The 15,532-nt window shown below is 36.6% G+C and overlaps 3 protein-coding genes across 4 annotated transcripts; 1 reads left to right on the forward strand and 2 right to left on the reverse strand.

Annotated features, from left to right (window-relative positions):
- The first annotated feature begins 1,635 nt into the window (after window positions 1–1,635).
- On the forward strand, window positions 1,636–6,658 carry LOC116006883 (replication factor C subunit 3). The gene is made up of 11 exons (XM_031247388.1): window positions 1,636–1,862; window positions 1,979–2,089; window positions 2,177–2,209; window positions 2,465–2,633; window positions 3,292–3,473; window positions 4,511–4,647; window positions 4,760–4,858; window positions 5,477–5,546; window positions 5,640–5,714; window positions 6,147–6,192; window positions 6,385–6,658. The coding sequence occupies exons 1-11, from the start codon at window positions 1,779–1,781 to the stop codon at window positions 6,441–6,443; spliced, it is 1,065 nt and encodes a 354-aa protein (XP_031103248.1). The 5' UTR covers window positions 1,636–1,778; the 3' UTR covers window positions 6,444–6,658.
- LOC116006882 (probable arabinosyltransferase ARAD1) lies at window positions 6,593–9,762 on the reverse strand. The gene is made up of 2 exons (XM_031247387.1): window positions 8,365–9,762; window positions 6,593–7,283 (listed from the first exon to the last, which is right to left on the reverse strand). Exons 1-2 carry the CDS (start codon window positions 9,229–9,231, stop codon window positions 6,732–6,734), a joined length of 1,419 nt encoding a protein of 472 aa, XP_031103247.1. The 5' UTR covers window positions 9,232–9,762; the 3' UTR covers window positions 6,593–6,731.
- A 1,429-nt stretch (window positions 9,763–11,191) lies between these two features.
- On the reverse strand, window positions 11,192–15,018 carry LOC116005535 (NADH--cytochrome b5 reductase 1-like). Of its 2 annotated transcripts, none has more exons than XM_031245751.1 (10): window positions 14,744–15,018; window positions 14,454–14,560; window positions 13,628–13,769; window positions 13,431–13,521; window positions 13,233–13,310; window positions 12,820–12,900; window positions 12,585–12,674; window positions 12,293–12,358; window positions 11,858–11,944; window positions 11,192–11,728 (listed from the first exon to the last, which is right to left on the reverse strand). In XM_031245751.1, the coding sequence occupies exons 2-10, from the start codon at window positions 14,557–14,559 to the stop codon at window positions 11,636–11,638; spliced, it is 834 nt and encodes a 277-aa protein (XP_031101611.1). In that variant the 5' UTR covers window position 14,560; window positions 14,744–15,018; the 3' UTR covers window positions 11,192–11,635. The 2 variants fall into 2 exon arrangements, with proteins under 2 accessions (XP_031101611.1, XP_031101610.1); XM_031245750.1 differs by having other exon boundaries at window positions 14,454–14,575.
- Window positions 15,019–15,532: the final 514 nt, after the last annotated feature.

A 15,532-nucleotide genomic window follows, 5' to 3' on the forward strand; every position in this document is an offset into this window, starting at 1 on the left:
TCGGGAGAATGAAAGTCGAAGGATCAATTTCAGCATCTGTGTATGCAGTGCATGCAAGGTGTATGTATAAGAGTCTACGAAAGGTACTACTAAACTTTACATCCATAGATACTTGCAGTGTAGAAGTGCCTGCAAATACAACTTATTTGTGTTTCATTCTTAAAACATTTTCAGACTCTCATGGTAAGCTAGAAAGAACTGATCCGGATGGAGATTAATATTATCAATTCTCATCTTTATTTCTCCAGTTACCAAATCAATGGAAACTAAGTGTGGATCACGATCATCAATTTTAGGACCCATCCGATATATGAGCACATGACAATCTTGATTCCAAATTCGTATCGGCCCCAAAACTTCACGTTGACGGTCGATGCATGCATATTTATGCCAATTAACATCACTACCATTTTGCATCATTAACCAAACCTCCCATCGTTTCTCTCGATAACCAAGATAAGCAATAGTGCCATTCATAACCGAAACCACAGCATGTAAAAGATATTTCCCTTCATTCCCATATTCGCCTGGAGGATTAGATGGCAAAGTAATTGTCTCAAAAATCTCAGCACTAACGTCGAAGCAGATCAAATATGGCGTTAGCACACCTCGGACTCGGTATGCATAAAAATTCCAATAATACTTTCCTTTCAAGTAAATATCTTCATGGGGCCTTCCCCACAACCACAAACTATCGAAGAGAGGACATGGATTAATTTCTCTCCAGCCCCATATGTTATCAACCTGGCTACAAACCATTACCTTGTGTTCACATTCATCTGAACCACTCCAAACAATGACAACCTTCGCTGTCATATTGTTACAAAACCCAAATCCAATCATTTCTTCCGAATTACGGAAATTGTGAGGTGGGGAGATAGGTGGTAATGCCTTAATTTCCCGGGTGGATGGGTTCCATAACAAGATATTCCTAGCTCCACCAGTCCTAACAGAAACTAGGCATAGTATACCATCAAAACATTCAAAGCCCGACAATCTCGCTAAGATTTAAAGATAAAGCTTTTTGGGCATTGTCTTGTGATGTCTTTGGTGCTGCAATTGATCATGGTTGTTGCAGTTGTATTAAAACAAATTCTAACCTCAATAAGATAGATCTCTTTGCAATGGATTTTACATCCACATTTAAAGTATGGTGAATTGTGTTAAGAAACTGGGTATTCCCGTACTGGACATCAAGAGTAATTTCACCATCTTTTAAAACACGTGTGATATTATTCATGTGCAACAAATCTATTGCTTTAGTGAAGTATTGATTTTGACCAAAGAACGAGGCTAAACGAAACTCTACCATGGTCTTTCCACTCATGTGCCCAACAACCTTCATCAATTTTATTTACTTCGATATTAGGCCAATTTGCAGCGAATTAATTGAAGAGTAGAGAATTTCGTAAAATCTGCAGCATATATTACATTATATTATATTAAATCATTGAATAAAATTAAACTTGAGTTAGTTCCAAATTAAATAAAAATGTATAGAACTTACACTCGTATATGTCATTTTAAAAAAAAATTAAGATGCTTATTTGTAATTATTTAAAAGAAATGGGAAGTTATTTTAAATATGAAACCTTTGAAACCCTTGAAGAGAAACACTGCAAAACGCGGGGTTACCAGTTATCTCAAGGCTCAAGCCCTTTTCTGCCCCCCTTTTTCCCGCCACTTCCTACTCTCTTCACTCTTTAAGGCTTAAGCATCTCTCTCTCTCTCTCTCTCTCTCACACACACACACACACACACACACAGAGTAGGCGGAGATGTTGTGGGTCGACAAGTACCGCCCGAAAACCCTAGACAAGATCATCGTGCACCAAGATGTTGCTCAAAATCTTAAGAAATTGGTACTTGCGTTGGATTCAGTCCTCTGATTTCGGTTTTTTTTTTTTTTTTAAATAGTTTGTTACTTGTTCTGAAATTTTAAGATTTGCTTTGATTTTTATTCTCCGATTGTTTTTAGGTTACAGAGCAAGATTGCCCGCATTTGCTGTTTTACGGGCCATCAGGGTCGGGTAAGAAAACCCTAATTATGGCCCTTCTCCGGCAGATATTTGGGGCAAGTGCCGATAAGGTAATTCTTTCTCACTATTTCGTACTTATTTACTAATATTTCTTTAAAATTATTTTTTACTATTTCATCTGTTAATTGCTTCTGTAGGTGAAAGCTGAGAACAAAGTCTGGAAAATTGATGTGAGCTTCCCTCTTTTTATGCTTTGATAATTTCGTTTTCTGCATGTGAAAGTATTTGATACAGAAACAACCTTGTTTAAAAGGTGTTAAAATGTGCTAGCTTTTCTCTCATTAATAATAGATGCTAGTGTCTTCTAGTTTGCTACAGGAAACAGTAATCCATTTGGCTGTGATGACTGCAGTTGAAGTTTTTTTTTGGGTCATAGCCACTATAACCATCATTTGCTTTGGTAACACATTGATAATATATCTCAGGCTGGAACTAGGACTATTGATGTAGAGCTCACTACATTATCAAGCACTCATCATGTGGAATTGAGTCCTGGTGATGCTGGATTTCAAGACCGATATGTTGTTCAAGAGGTAATAAAAGAAATGGCAAAGAATAGACCCATTGACACCAAAGGAAAGAAGAGTTTCAAAGGTGATTTCACAACTATCTTCACTTTATTTATAGAACTTAAAAGCATGGATACATGATACATGGTTACTGCATCACAATGTCATTATACATTATAACAAAGCAAGATGGTTATTTTTTACTTTATTATTAGAGTAGGTTTCAATATCCCTAGCACAGAAAATGTTGCAACGTATAGCGCTTTGAGATGCTGATTATGTACATTTGCTCCATTATTTATTTACTTTACTGAGAATCTGATTTCATTATCCATACAATAGAAATATTAGTAACTTGGTTTTTATTCATAATCTATTGATGTGCTGTAATTTCCTTACACAATTGGGTAAGTGTTAGACTGTTGTTTTTTTGATGTCATGCATCAAAATCTGACTTTTTAAACAGTTGTCTAACATGGTCAAAGAAGTTTCAACATGTTTCTGTGAGTTTCTAACATGTCTGATTTGGCTCAGCTGAATGTGTGTGTGTGTTTCTTTTACTTGTTGAGAAAGAGGCTTGCTCCTGCAATCTACTCTAAAGCATTTTCATGTTTTTAGTTTTCTGGCCAGATTCTACTTTTGGAGCAGATAAACTCCTAAATAAGCTAAGGCCAAAGAATCACTCAATTTGTTTTGCTATTTCATGGTACTAATTACAAATATTAAATGTTATTTAATTCCAGTATTAGTGCTGAATGAAGTTGACAAGCTCTCAAGAGAAGCACAGCATTCTCTTCGAAGAACAATGGAGAAATACAGCACGTCATGCCGTCTGATTCTTTGCTGCAACAGTTCTTCAAAAGTTACAGAAGCTGTTCGTTCTCGATGCCTCAATGTGCGAATAAATGCACCCAAGGAAGAAGAGGTCTGTATTGTTCTTCTATATGTTTGTTCAGTCTTATTCATTCCTTTTCTAAATTTCATTAGACATGGCTTAACCAATTCAAGTGGCTAATATATGAACTGTTAATTGGGTATTTGCGTTGGAGTTGAATTGCATATGGATTAGATTGTTTTGATGGTTTGGAAAGATTGTTTAGGATCAATTCCTTGAATGCCCTTCTCAATTTGTTCTGTAATATTTGCCTCTTCTTTTTACCCACCTGTGTGTAGTACTGAAATATTGACATTCCTCTTACTACACATGGTAAATTTTTTTCAATACACTAATGTGTGAGATGCTTCCATTTATAGGCATGCTTCACATGCATCAAAAGAGTCATAAGATGCAAATTTTTATCTGTGGAAAGCATATCTTTTTAGATATCTATAATTATCTTTATTACCTTTTGAACAAATTCTCTACATGCTCAAAGTAAATCCATTGTACTTTGCAATGAAGTGAATCCCATTCCAATTATTTCTGCACTGCAGATCACTTGAAACAAGTCAAACAACTAGCAAGCGGTTCCAACATGCCTCAGATCATGTATTTTCTTAATGGGTTTTACTTCTAAAAGAACTTATAAGGGATTATAATTTATAAATTTATAATGCCTGTGCAACATCAGTTTTTGTGAGTGTTAGTAGATGCATAACACCTTCGTAGATTTACGTTTTAATGAATTTATTCAATCAACTTCTGTATATAGCCTTCCTGCTCATCCCTGAGTTTCGTTTGTTGATATCTTCAGTTGTTTTATGGAGTACTTCATTTTGGTTGTTTCAAATAGAATTTTTGTGGCACACTTAATACTGGTAGAAATTTGGAGGCATATCTCATGTACGAAGCTCTATGTGCTGCATATCTCATGTCTGAAACTCTATGTGCTTTTTAAGTATATTGAACACTATGTATGTACATGTATACGCAGTTCACTTTAATGTCTTGTTCATTAGGTTTCTTTTTATTAAGTTTGATTTACAATTTAATAATTTATATATTATCTGCATTTATGGCAGATAGTGAAGGTTTTGGAATTTATCGGGAAGAAAGAAGGACTTCAGCTCCCAGCAGGATTTGCTGCCCGCATAGCAGAAAAGTCAAACAGAAGCCTCAGAAGGGCGATATTGTCATTTGAGACTTGTCGTGTTCAACAGTTAAGCTCTTTGACATCCTCATGTTCCATTCAACTACTTATATCAATGTGTCTGTATCCATTTGTTCCGAAACTTAGTGCTGAGACCTCAGATTGTTTTTTGCCATTGAAGGTATCCCTTTACAAACAACCAAGCAGTACCTCCAATGGACTGGGAGGAATATGTTGCAGAGATTGCATCAGACATAATGAAGGAACAGAGCCCTAAAAGGTTGAGTTCTGGTTCATCTTAATGCAAAGCATTGAATAAAATATACAACCTTTTGGTTATGATGACTGGAACATTTTTAAATTACTGTTCTTTCTTTTGAATCCTTAATTTCCAAGTGATGACTATATATTTGATTGAAGTTGGAAAAATACTTTTAACCCTTCTCTTATGATTTTTCTGTCAAGATGTGCCTTCTGTTTCCTCAAGTTGTGTTTGGTCCTTCATTTATATAGGGGGTCAAATTGCAACTTGCTAGTCTATCTTTCAGTGTTTGATGCAACTTTTCTGAATATGAGTAACTTTAAATGGAAAAACAGTGTTGTATAAGATTAAAGATGTAAAGCTTATGAAAAATTTACTCCATATTAAAGATGCTGATTGCTGAGTTAAAACATAAATGTTCAAGTACAGGAAAAAAAATGACTGAAAGAAAACCAGATATTACTTCCTAGTTTTTCCTTTTGAAACTTCACAGTGCATGAAGTCATGTCAGTGACAACTTGTGTGGAATGCTCTACTTGTTCCATAAATAGAATTCATTTTATACTTTTAAGCTTTACTAACTTATACTGCATCCAGTTACTTTCCTCTTTTCTAATGTTAGGTTCTTTATCACAGGTTGTTTCAGGTTCGAGGAAAGCTCTATGAACTACTTTCTAACTGTATTCCTCCTGACATTATTTTAAAGGTGATTCTCAACCGTGCCCTTCTGCCTCCTCTCCTTTCCAAGTAATGAAAATAGAATTTGTCAGTTCAATAGAGGATGTGCTTTTGATTTCAGAGGCTTCTTTTTGAGCTCCTGAAGAAATTGGATTCTGAGTTGAAGCATGAGGTCTGCCATTGGGCTGCATATTATGTAAGTTACTGTTCCGACCAATGGGATATGTTGGTCTGTCTTCTGCACCATACTGTTCTATGTTTAGATCTGTCTCAATCTGTTGTGCACGGAACGGTACTACTTCTTGGAGTCTAGTAATTGTGCATTCCAATTTCCTCATGTTTGCCTAAATTATAAATTAAAATGATTACTTCCATGAACACTTATTATTGAAGTCCAAGTAGGAGTTCCACAAACCAAATGAGAAAAGAGGTCAGGTGACATTCTCCATTCTAATCATTATACACTAGTGGTTTCAACCCCACTATGTGAAGCTGGTTTGCTTTTGCCTCTTGTTCATTTGAAATGTTATATCGAGAAGTAATGAAGTTTTCAGTTATTTCTCTCTTGGGGTTATCTTGATAGTCATATGGCCATCCCTTTTTAAAAATAATAGTTCCAATCTTTCAGGAACATAGGATGCACTTAGGACAGAAGGCGATATTTCACCTTGAAGGTACTTCGTCCACATTTTCAATACTTTATACATGCTTTTTTGTTATACTTATTACAAGGATGATGGTATTTACTACTGTATTTTAATTGTTACCCAGTGCCCTATCAAATATTTTCTTATGATTCTTGCTAAGCATTGCCTAGATTTTCCAATTTTGATGCTTTAATTACTTATTCCTGGTTGATCTTGCAGCATTTGTGGCCAAGTTTATGAGCATTTACAAAAATTTCCTTGTTGCAACCTTTGGATGAAGTTGAGCATGCCCGAGGCCGGCAGATCTAAACTGTGAATGTAGTTGGTGATGCAGATGCCCAAATTTCTGGATTTCTTTTGACTCTTTGTTCTTTAGTTAGTTAAACAATCTGATTGAGTGACAGCAACGAGAAAATTCACTGTCTTCTCCCTTCTAATCTGTGTGTTTATCTATAGCTTCTTGCAGAGCTTAATGCTCTGAATCAATTATATACACCACACAAGAATTCTGGGCTCTGAACAACTGTAAATTGGAGCAAAAACCTTGAAAAAAACGTCTATTGACTTCACCAAAAGTTACTTGGCAAACGAGGAGCAGCAGAATTATCCAAGGATACAGGCGTTCGATAATATCTCCAGTTCCTGTGTATTTTCAACTTAACAGCAGGAACCTTGCGTGCAATAGCCTGCCAGACCATTTGGACAGCATCATTCCCCCGTGAAGGGTACCGATACTCGAAGAAGGGTTCTACCTCTTTTATCCTATTCCACATTCTAGTCCACTCTTCTTTCCCAATGCCTCTGATCATGTTTAGGAGGAAGTTTTCCTTGAGGGCGTCTGAGGTGCGAACGAATACACAGAAATCTGAGTAGTCAAGAACGTCCTCGTAAGGAAGCTCTATTTCGTCGCTGATGATGACTGGAACACAGTGGCTGGCAATGGCATCAAACAGGCGGTTTGATGATGGAGTGTCACCTGCAATGTTTAGGCAGAATTTGGATGTGTGCATCCCTTGGGTTGCCTGCTTTATGCCATCCTTCTGAATGTTCCCAAATGCAAAGTGCACATCTTTCTCGTTTTTTAGCATGTAGAATAATTCTTGCCTAACAAATCCACCCTGGGGATAAGACAATAGGATTAGACAACGGTATAGGTTGTCTAAGATTTCAAGTTCAAGTCGTGTGAATGAAGTAACAAGTGTTGAATAAGAAAGTTAATTTCACCTGAATTCAACAAGAAACCCATTCTCTGCCCTAATGGCTAATGGGGATAAAATTTGGGGAACAAGGACGGGAAGACATTTTTTCCACCTTGTTTGTAAAATTAAATTTAAAAAATAATAATAAAATTAAATGTATCCATTTGACTAGGAGTTGACGGGGATATAGATTATCATTCTCGATATTTCTTGTTGGCGCACAAGGACAAGTAGAGCTGTCAAAGCTAGGGTGGGTTTAAAAAAAATAGCCAATTTGGTGGACCATAAAATTTAGAGCAACCATACCTATGAACTTTTGGAAGAACAAAATGGATATGGAGGTTAGTTTTTAGAGAAATTTTTTCCCTTGAAAAAAAAAACGCAACAAGTGCGTTTGGGTGCACTTCGCACCCCAGCTGGCGCATGTTCCCCACACCCCCGCTGGGGCGCGTCATAGTAGCTGCCAGTTTGTTTTTTTTTTTTAAGAAGAAATTGTCAAGATTGTTTTTTTTTTCTTCTTCTTTTTATCCTCCATTTTTATCTCTTTCCTACATGGCTTTCTTTAAAATTGTGCAAAAACCCAACTACTATGGATGTTCTTAGAGTCTGCCCTACCCTTTTTGCGAGACAAGATATATTACTTGGCGGGCTAATCCCGTTTTGACTATTCAAAGGACCAGGAATGAAGAATGGTTCTTCAAAAATGGAATTTGTCAAAGTCCAATATGTGGCATTATGGGCATGAGTTATTGGAGGGTAATGCTACCAAACATTAGCCAATGAAGGACTGCAGCAGTAGAATGACTCACAGGAAATGCAGTAAGGTGAATATCAATTATCTTATGACTTATGAGCAATGCAGTAAGGTGAATAACAACTATACCTTATCATAAACACAATGGTTAATAATGAACCGAAAGCAACAAAACAGAAAAAAATTTGCAGCAAGGGAAACCAGTGATTCACTAGCTAACAGCACAAAGGAGCACAGATAACTTACATCTTTTCTATATATGGCTCCTTGAAAGAACAGCAAAATAGGGCGGCTATCGAACTCAGAAGTGTCATTGACATAGCTCCCAACAATCTGCTTGTAAGGCGCAATCACGTCTTTCTCAACATTAGCTATGGAGGGAGGGTACCTCCCGAAATCCGACAGAATAAACATTGCAGGCCACAGTTTTGTCCTTGCATCCAACAGGCTATTAGGATGGTGGGCAAGAATGATATGGTCTTTCCCCATTGACCTCTTCCATTCCTCTTGAGCTGTCAAGAATGTCACCAGCTTTTCCTGAAGCAACACATTTGCATCGACCTTCTGAAGCCGTTTCAGCCTGGAGAACCGGTTCATGCAGATCGAGGAAAAGAACGGAACAAAAACCACCTCCGCCTCGCTCGAATTGCGCACCCTCACCGCGCTTCGACCACTCAGATCACCTGCAACTTCTGAAGCCAGAAGATCCAGTGTGAGCCAGTACTCCACACTGTGCTGCACATTCAACCCTCCAGGATAGGATGGCACCTTGGCTCTTATATCAGGCCAAACACTGTTCCCCTCAGGCTTCCAACCCAATAGCCCAAAGTGAAACTGTGGGGGTAAATCATACATAAACACCTTGAGGATTTTACTACAACTATGCTTCTCTGCTCCTCCTATTCCTTCCTCAACATTCTCTGCTAGGGTTTGTTCTGCTACAGCTAGAAGTTGGGAGTTGGGGGAAAAACTAAGGTCAACAAGATTAGGCCTGTAAGCAGAATGCAATACAAAAAACCAAGATCCCATGAACAAAATGGATGTGATGATGAATAGACAAAGCAATGACTTTTTACCAAAAATCCCCATTGAATGCACATTCCTCTCTGCCATTCTCAATCCTTAACCAGCAAGAAACACCCTCAAATATCCTCTCTAAAAGCTACCAATTCTAGCCCTTAATTTCCCCAACCCCCTCTTGCTCATCCTAGAAGCCATGTAATGTAAATCATCAATCTCCTATTTTAGGAGGCATTTTAACAAACAATTCATGGGCATTCAAAAACTGCAAGGCAGACAAATGGAATAAAAACAGGAATGGGTCAACAACAATGGAGAAAAAAGGTGTATTGATCTAAAATTGTAGCAAAAAAATCCAAGAAAATGAACACCCAGATTAGAACAGCCCAAAACTTTTGATTCAGACAATATATACGCCTAAAAGAGAGACGGAAAAGACGGTTACAGCCAAGACTTTGAATGGTTCACTCTTCTTCAGATTCCACTTTCTGTCTTTTATATGAATTGGTTTCTCTTTTCTTTCTTGTGAGCTCTGCGCAGAAAGTGAAAGGAAAAAACAGAAAAATGTGAAGAAAATAATGGAATTGTTTAATGCGCGGGGGAATAGGAAGGCTCCCTGAAGAAGCGCACTCATAGCTCTGTTCTGTAAAGCTGTGGTGGAAGCTAACTTATCATCGGAAACAATAACTACCAACAAAAATTTCACTTTCATATTGTAACTAACAACGTAAGAGACAAGTACAACTATTTATCACATGAACCTTCTACTTTTAGTACTTTTAAGATAGCACCCGGCACTAGTCATCTCACTTAATAAGTCGCTGAGTTACTGTGATTTGTATATTGGATTTGAGGGTATCTGCGAAGGATTTTTTTGCAGCCGAGGATATTTCAAAAGGTTAACGATATTAATACAAATTAACATTTAAGTAATTATACCGAGCAAAATTATGTATTTATAAGTTAAGTTAAATACAATATTCATTTTTATTACATTATGTAGGCTAATTTTAAAATGGTTCATAGTGTCATAACTCATATCATCGATAATTAACTTTAGTGTTATAATAATGAAACGATATTGATAAAAAAATGAATCATGATGGGACAAAATTTATCATTTAATATGATATTCAAATAATTTGTTTATGAAGTTCGATGCAATTGAGGTGTCAGACTATCACAGTTCAAATGTTGTTGCCTGACAATCTGCCATGCAAAATTAAATAATCATTGACAACCTCAAAATTAGCTCCAAGTATGACAACTTAAATTGTTATATATATATATATATATATATATATATATATATATATATAATAGAGATCAATGCAAATAATGTCTTAGGTGAAAAATTGTAATTAAATTCCAATTATTGATTTCGTCCAAATCTAAGCATTCAGAATGAAGAAAAAGAAAAATGTAGTGGCATTATGATAATTTAGTGTTAGTTTTTTTTTTTCTTTTTCTTTTTTTCATTAGGTGCATTATTTTCTTTTGTCCGGTGCATATTGTTCCTTCTTCGAGTGCATGGTTTATATTCTAGTGCATATTTACTTCTTTCTTTGAGTGCGTATTGTTCTTTCTTTGGATGCATGTTATTCCTTTTTCGAGTGCATGTTGTTCATTCTTTGAATGCATAACTTAGAACTTAATAACGTACATAAGTTTAGATCGTTGGGTGTACAATTTTAGAACTTAAAGTGTATAAGTTTAAACTATTGGATGCATAACTTTAAAATGTTATCTTTGCACTGTAAGGTGCATAACTTTGCACCTTGGGGTGCATAAAGTTTAGCCTACAAGTGCATACATTTTAATCATTAGGTGCATAACTTTGCTGTCTTAGGTGCATACCTTTGGAACTACAAGTGAATAATTTTCAACCTTTAGGTGCATAACATTGAACTTAATATACATAACTTTGAAAACTAAATGAAGATACAAGTGCATAACTAACTCGAATAAAAATTTTAAAAAGAAAGAGAAGAAAAATAGTGATTCACTAGGAATTTAGAATAATAAGTTTGAATAAAAATTTAAAAAGAAAGAGAAGAAAAATAGTGATTCATTAGGAATTTAGAATAATAAGTTTGAACCCCAAATTGATGAATCCTCACCGCTTATGTGTTCAAATGTTTCTCAATTGGGCCAATGGATCTCAAATACTGACCAAATCCATACATCGCTTTTTTGGTCATTGGTAAAATTCGAACCTTACACACTATGACAACTAACAAAACAAAACATTTCAACTTATTTTGGTTTGATTGACTAGTTGAAGGAATCTAAATTTAGGTTAATAGCACTTAGAGATTTAGTGAAGGAGCTGAATGCAGATCATCTAAACTCAGGGAAACATGTTATTGAAAATCACCAGAAAATTCTGTTAATGATCCCAACAGTATACATTGCCATGATCAACAGTTATTCCCTGTAACTAATCAAAGGAAACCATGATGTCTGAATCGAAGATGCTCAGAGTTCAATCGAAACCCTAAAACTGGAATTGCATCTCCGCGCTGTAGCCAATGGCGTCGAGGTGAGCAGCCATGGCCTTGTTCATTGGTGGCGGTCCACACCTCAGCATCTGCAGACGAGACACGAGATCAGATCAGCAATATAAACTTCTATCCCGAGAAAGTCTCTCTTTTGCCAAACGAATAGTGCAATGATCGATGTTAATCCATGAAGAAGAAATAGGGAAACTGCACCATACCTTAACATCGGGCGCTGGTGCAGGGCAATGGGCCTCGATCATTTCCTTGGATACAAAACCAACGCCGCCATTCCACACCTCGGGAGGCTTCAGAAGCATTGAACAATCGTTTAGTTTTTCTTTTTCGTTTTTTTTACACAAAATGGTTCTAGTATGAAAGGAATTCTTGCTGGGAGAGTTAAGAAGGGCGTTTATTATGTGCAGGTTGGCAAGTCACAGAAACAGAAACTATTAGGTGATTTTCCAGTAGCACAAATACAAAATCAACCCGTTTAGCGTTTCTTCAATCATATGTAGAGGTGTTTTTCCGGCCAAACAAGTTTAAATCCCGTAAGACAGGCTAAAAGGAACGTATAAATCCAGGAAAAGACAAAGGAGGCGTGAATATATAAGAACAAAATAAAAACGATATGCCATGTGCAGAGCTGTACTGACCTGGTTCAGAACGTAGTAAATTTTGAAACTGTCGGGATACTTAGCAGCAAGGCCATCCAACTCTTCCTGAAACCCGACAAATGGATCAAATCCACAAAATTTATTGGGCCAACACCATTACATAAAACGCAATTAACTAAGCTACATGTTTACCAACCGAGAGAGACAATGTAGCATAAATCACCAATAAATACTTTTATGGTCGTGCTCAAATAATAGTATAATACTATGAATTTGGAATTACACAACAGAAACAACCGGCACAAAGAAACAGACAAATAGCACAAATTACCTTCAAAAGAATATCTTCGTATGTAACATTAGCGTAAATCAGGTGAACCTTGGTTGTGTCATTGGGATCTTCTAGAATAGCTCTCGCAACCTAAACAGAAACAAAAAGTAGTAACACGTCAATGATAGAACGTAGCAATTCCCATTTCTCTTTCTGCAAAAAATGATAGCAACTTATTCCGAAAATAATAATAATATCAATATACATTGCAATTTGCATACGTCATTGTACACACCTGAAACATAGGGGTAATGCCAGATCCTCCTGCAAGCATACCAAATGCTCTTACTTGACCAGGCTGGTACCTAAAACGACCCTGTATCACAAGATTCTGATATAAATATTCCGAAAATTTCCCGCCTTTCAAGAAGTTAAGTGCAAGTTATGCAATGCAAAGCAAGCAATGTGAATGTCCTCCCAAGGTAAAAGTCTGCGGCTTTATATGAACAAGTGAACTTCAAAAACATATTCGATCTATTTTATTAGACAAGAACTTTTTTTTTCAGGTAAATAGATTAGTACAAAAAATTTGAAAGTGCAAGAGCATCTCATTACAAAATTTGCAAAGAATATAGCACATGCAAAACAGGTATATAAAAATGGCATCAACGTGCAAAAACCCTAAATACAAAGGGGGTAAAGCATTACCTTGGGTCCCTTCACGGCCAAGTAATCACCGACACGCATCTCTCTGAAATGATGAGACATCCTTCCTTGTGGATACATCTAGTTATTATTCACAGAAGACAAAATGTGAAACAACCAATATAAAAAACCCGAATGTTACTAACACAGTGCCACTTCAAGTACGGCTAACGAAATCATCTAAAAGTAAACAAGAATTACCTTTATTACTAGCTCAAAGTACCCAACATCGGAGTCCAAAGTACATGGAGTATAAGGCTTAATAACCTCTTCACCTTGAGCATCTTTTCCCCTGGTTTACAAAGAAAAAAGCATTATAATTTGGCAGTGACATAGACGACTAATTTCTTCAAAGCATCACTTCAAATACGTTTAACGCATCATATTAGCCACCAAACCTGCAACTTATGTGCTGCCCAATGGGTAGGCCCAATACTGAAGTAGGAGTCGGAAGTTCAAATGTAAACTTTGCCACATTATGGCTCAGTTGCAGGCGCTTCACAAGCTTGAATTCCTTGAAATTCTCGGGATCCAAGCACACTATTAATCACACATCACCCCACAATTCAGTCAATAAAACTACCAAGATCATTCACAAGTCAGATACAAACTTCACTCTATCATTATCTTATGAGAGACTTAAGAGGATAAAAACTTTTGGCCTACATATCAAGAACAGTTACTATGCTTATGTCAACCTAACAACCTCCAATTACCAGCAGTCCAGCACAAAATGGACTGCTTATAAGTCCTTAATAGACAATCAAATATCAAAATCAATAACTCATATTTTGCTTCCTTTTGATTCTTCTAGCCTAAATGAAAGCTTATAACTAATTCTGCAAGTTTATGCATGGATCAATAAATGATAGACATTAGCCCACACAGACAGCTCAGTTGGTTACTGGGTGATAGATTGTGGGCAAGCGCACAGTATCAAGCCTGGACAGTCGCAATGTAAGAGCTACACCAAATTTAGTGGGCACCAGGCACAGGTACTCCCACGTAATGAGCCCTACTAATGGGCCGCTAAGTCACCATTGGTACTCCCATCTAATGGAAGTCACCCTAATTTAATTTACCACCACTATTAGGCTAGGGTGTGGGAGCCTGAGGGCGAGGGAATTTCGCCTTTTGTGGGCAATGACCGATAGACATTACACAATAATTGGCTATAACTAACTGGAAACAACGGCTAAATACTTAAATCTTAGATCAATCAACCTCTGGGCTTCTTGGAAGAGAAGAAGTACGCAGCCGCAGCCACTGCAACAACAGCAACCGCTACCCCTATGTAAAGCTGAGCTTCAGGGTTCTCCAGAAAATCCATTCTGCAAAGACCGGATCTTTACACACAAAAATGGAACAACAAACCAAGAATCATCAAGGGCACTAACGCAAGAACAACAAAATAGACAAATAATACGCCATATCTATAGCCGAATGAACACATACATACAAGGCGACGGCAATTACTACGATTTATCAAAACAAACAAACAAACAAACACCTACCCGGCAGTATAGAATGAAGCAAAGAGAACAGTTGATGGATGCTACGTTTAAAGAAACAATGAAGAAATAGATGCGGGAGTTGAGATTAATAGAGTGGGAAAAATGATACGATGTGGTTGGTCGAGACGGTAGGTAAGACAAGGGAGGGTATAGGAGGGATCTTCCGCTCTCAACTCTCACCTACCCAAACCTCACACTTCACCCAGCAGCGGCCCCTGGTTTTCGGATTTTTGGCGTTGTGCGGCTGCCTAGAATTCAATTCTAGTCCATCAAAACAACATTAATTTTTCCAAATGGATCAATTAGATTCGGTCCTAAATGTGCGGCAAAAAATTATAGGGCTTTGTTTATCTATAATACTTAAAACATTATATCAGTAGCATGTTAATTTTACATTGTACATCCTGATTTAAAATAGTGTTACTTTTATATTAAGGTAGCATGTTAATTAATTTTTCTTTTTGCTATTTTGACAAGCTAAGAATTGCAAATTTGCAATTCTCTTGTCAGAATTGCAATTGAAAATTGTGGACCATGTTTAGTACCTTTTTTTTTCCCTCTCTCTTGTTAAATAATAATAATAATAAGAAACGTAGTAGCTATTATAAAGAAAATAACTTATTTTAGTTGATGTGAAAGTGAAACCATTCTTAAAAGCGAAAGAGAAGTGCATGGATGGAGAGGAGTGAATAGTGAATAATTATAAACTTAGTTATGGCATTTTGAAAGTTAGAGAAGATTGCATGGATAAATATATCGTAATGTTTTTTTTTTTTTTTTTTTTTTTTT

Source organism: Ipomoea triloba, chromosome 15, assembly GCF_003576645.1.
Source record: "Ipomoea triloba cultivar NCNSP0323 chromosome 15, ASM357664v1".
Taxonomy (NCBI): domain Eukaryota; kingdom Viridiplantae; phylum Streptophyta; class Magnoliopsida; order Solanales; family Convolvulaceae; genus Ipomoea; species Ipomoea triloba.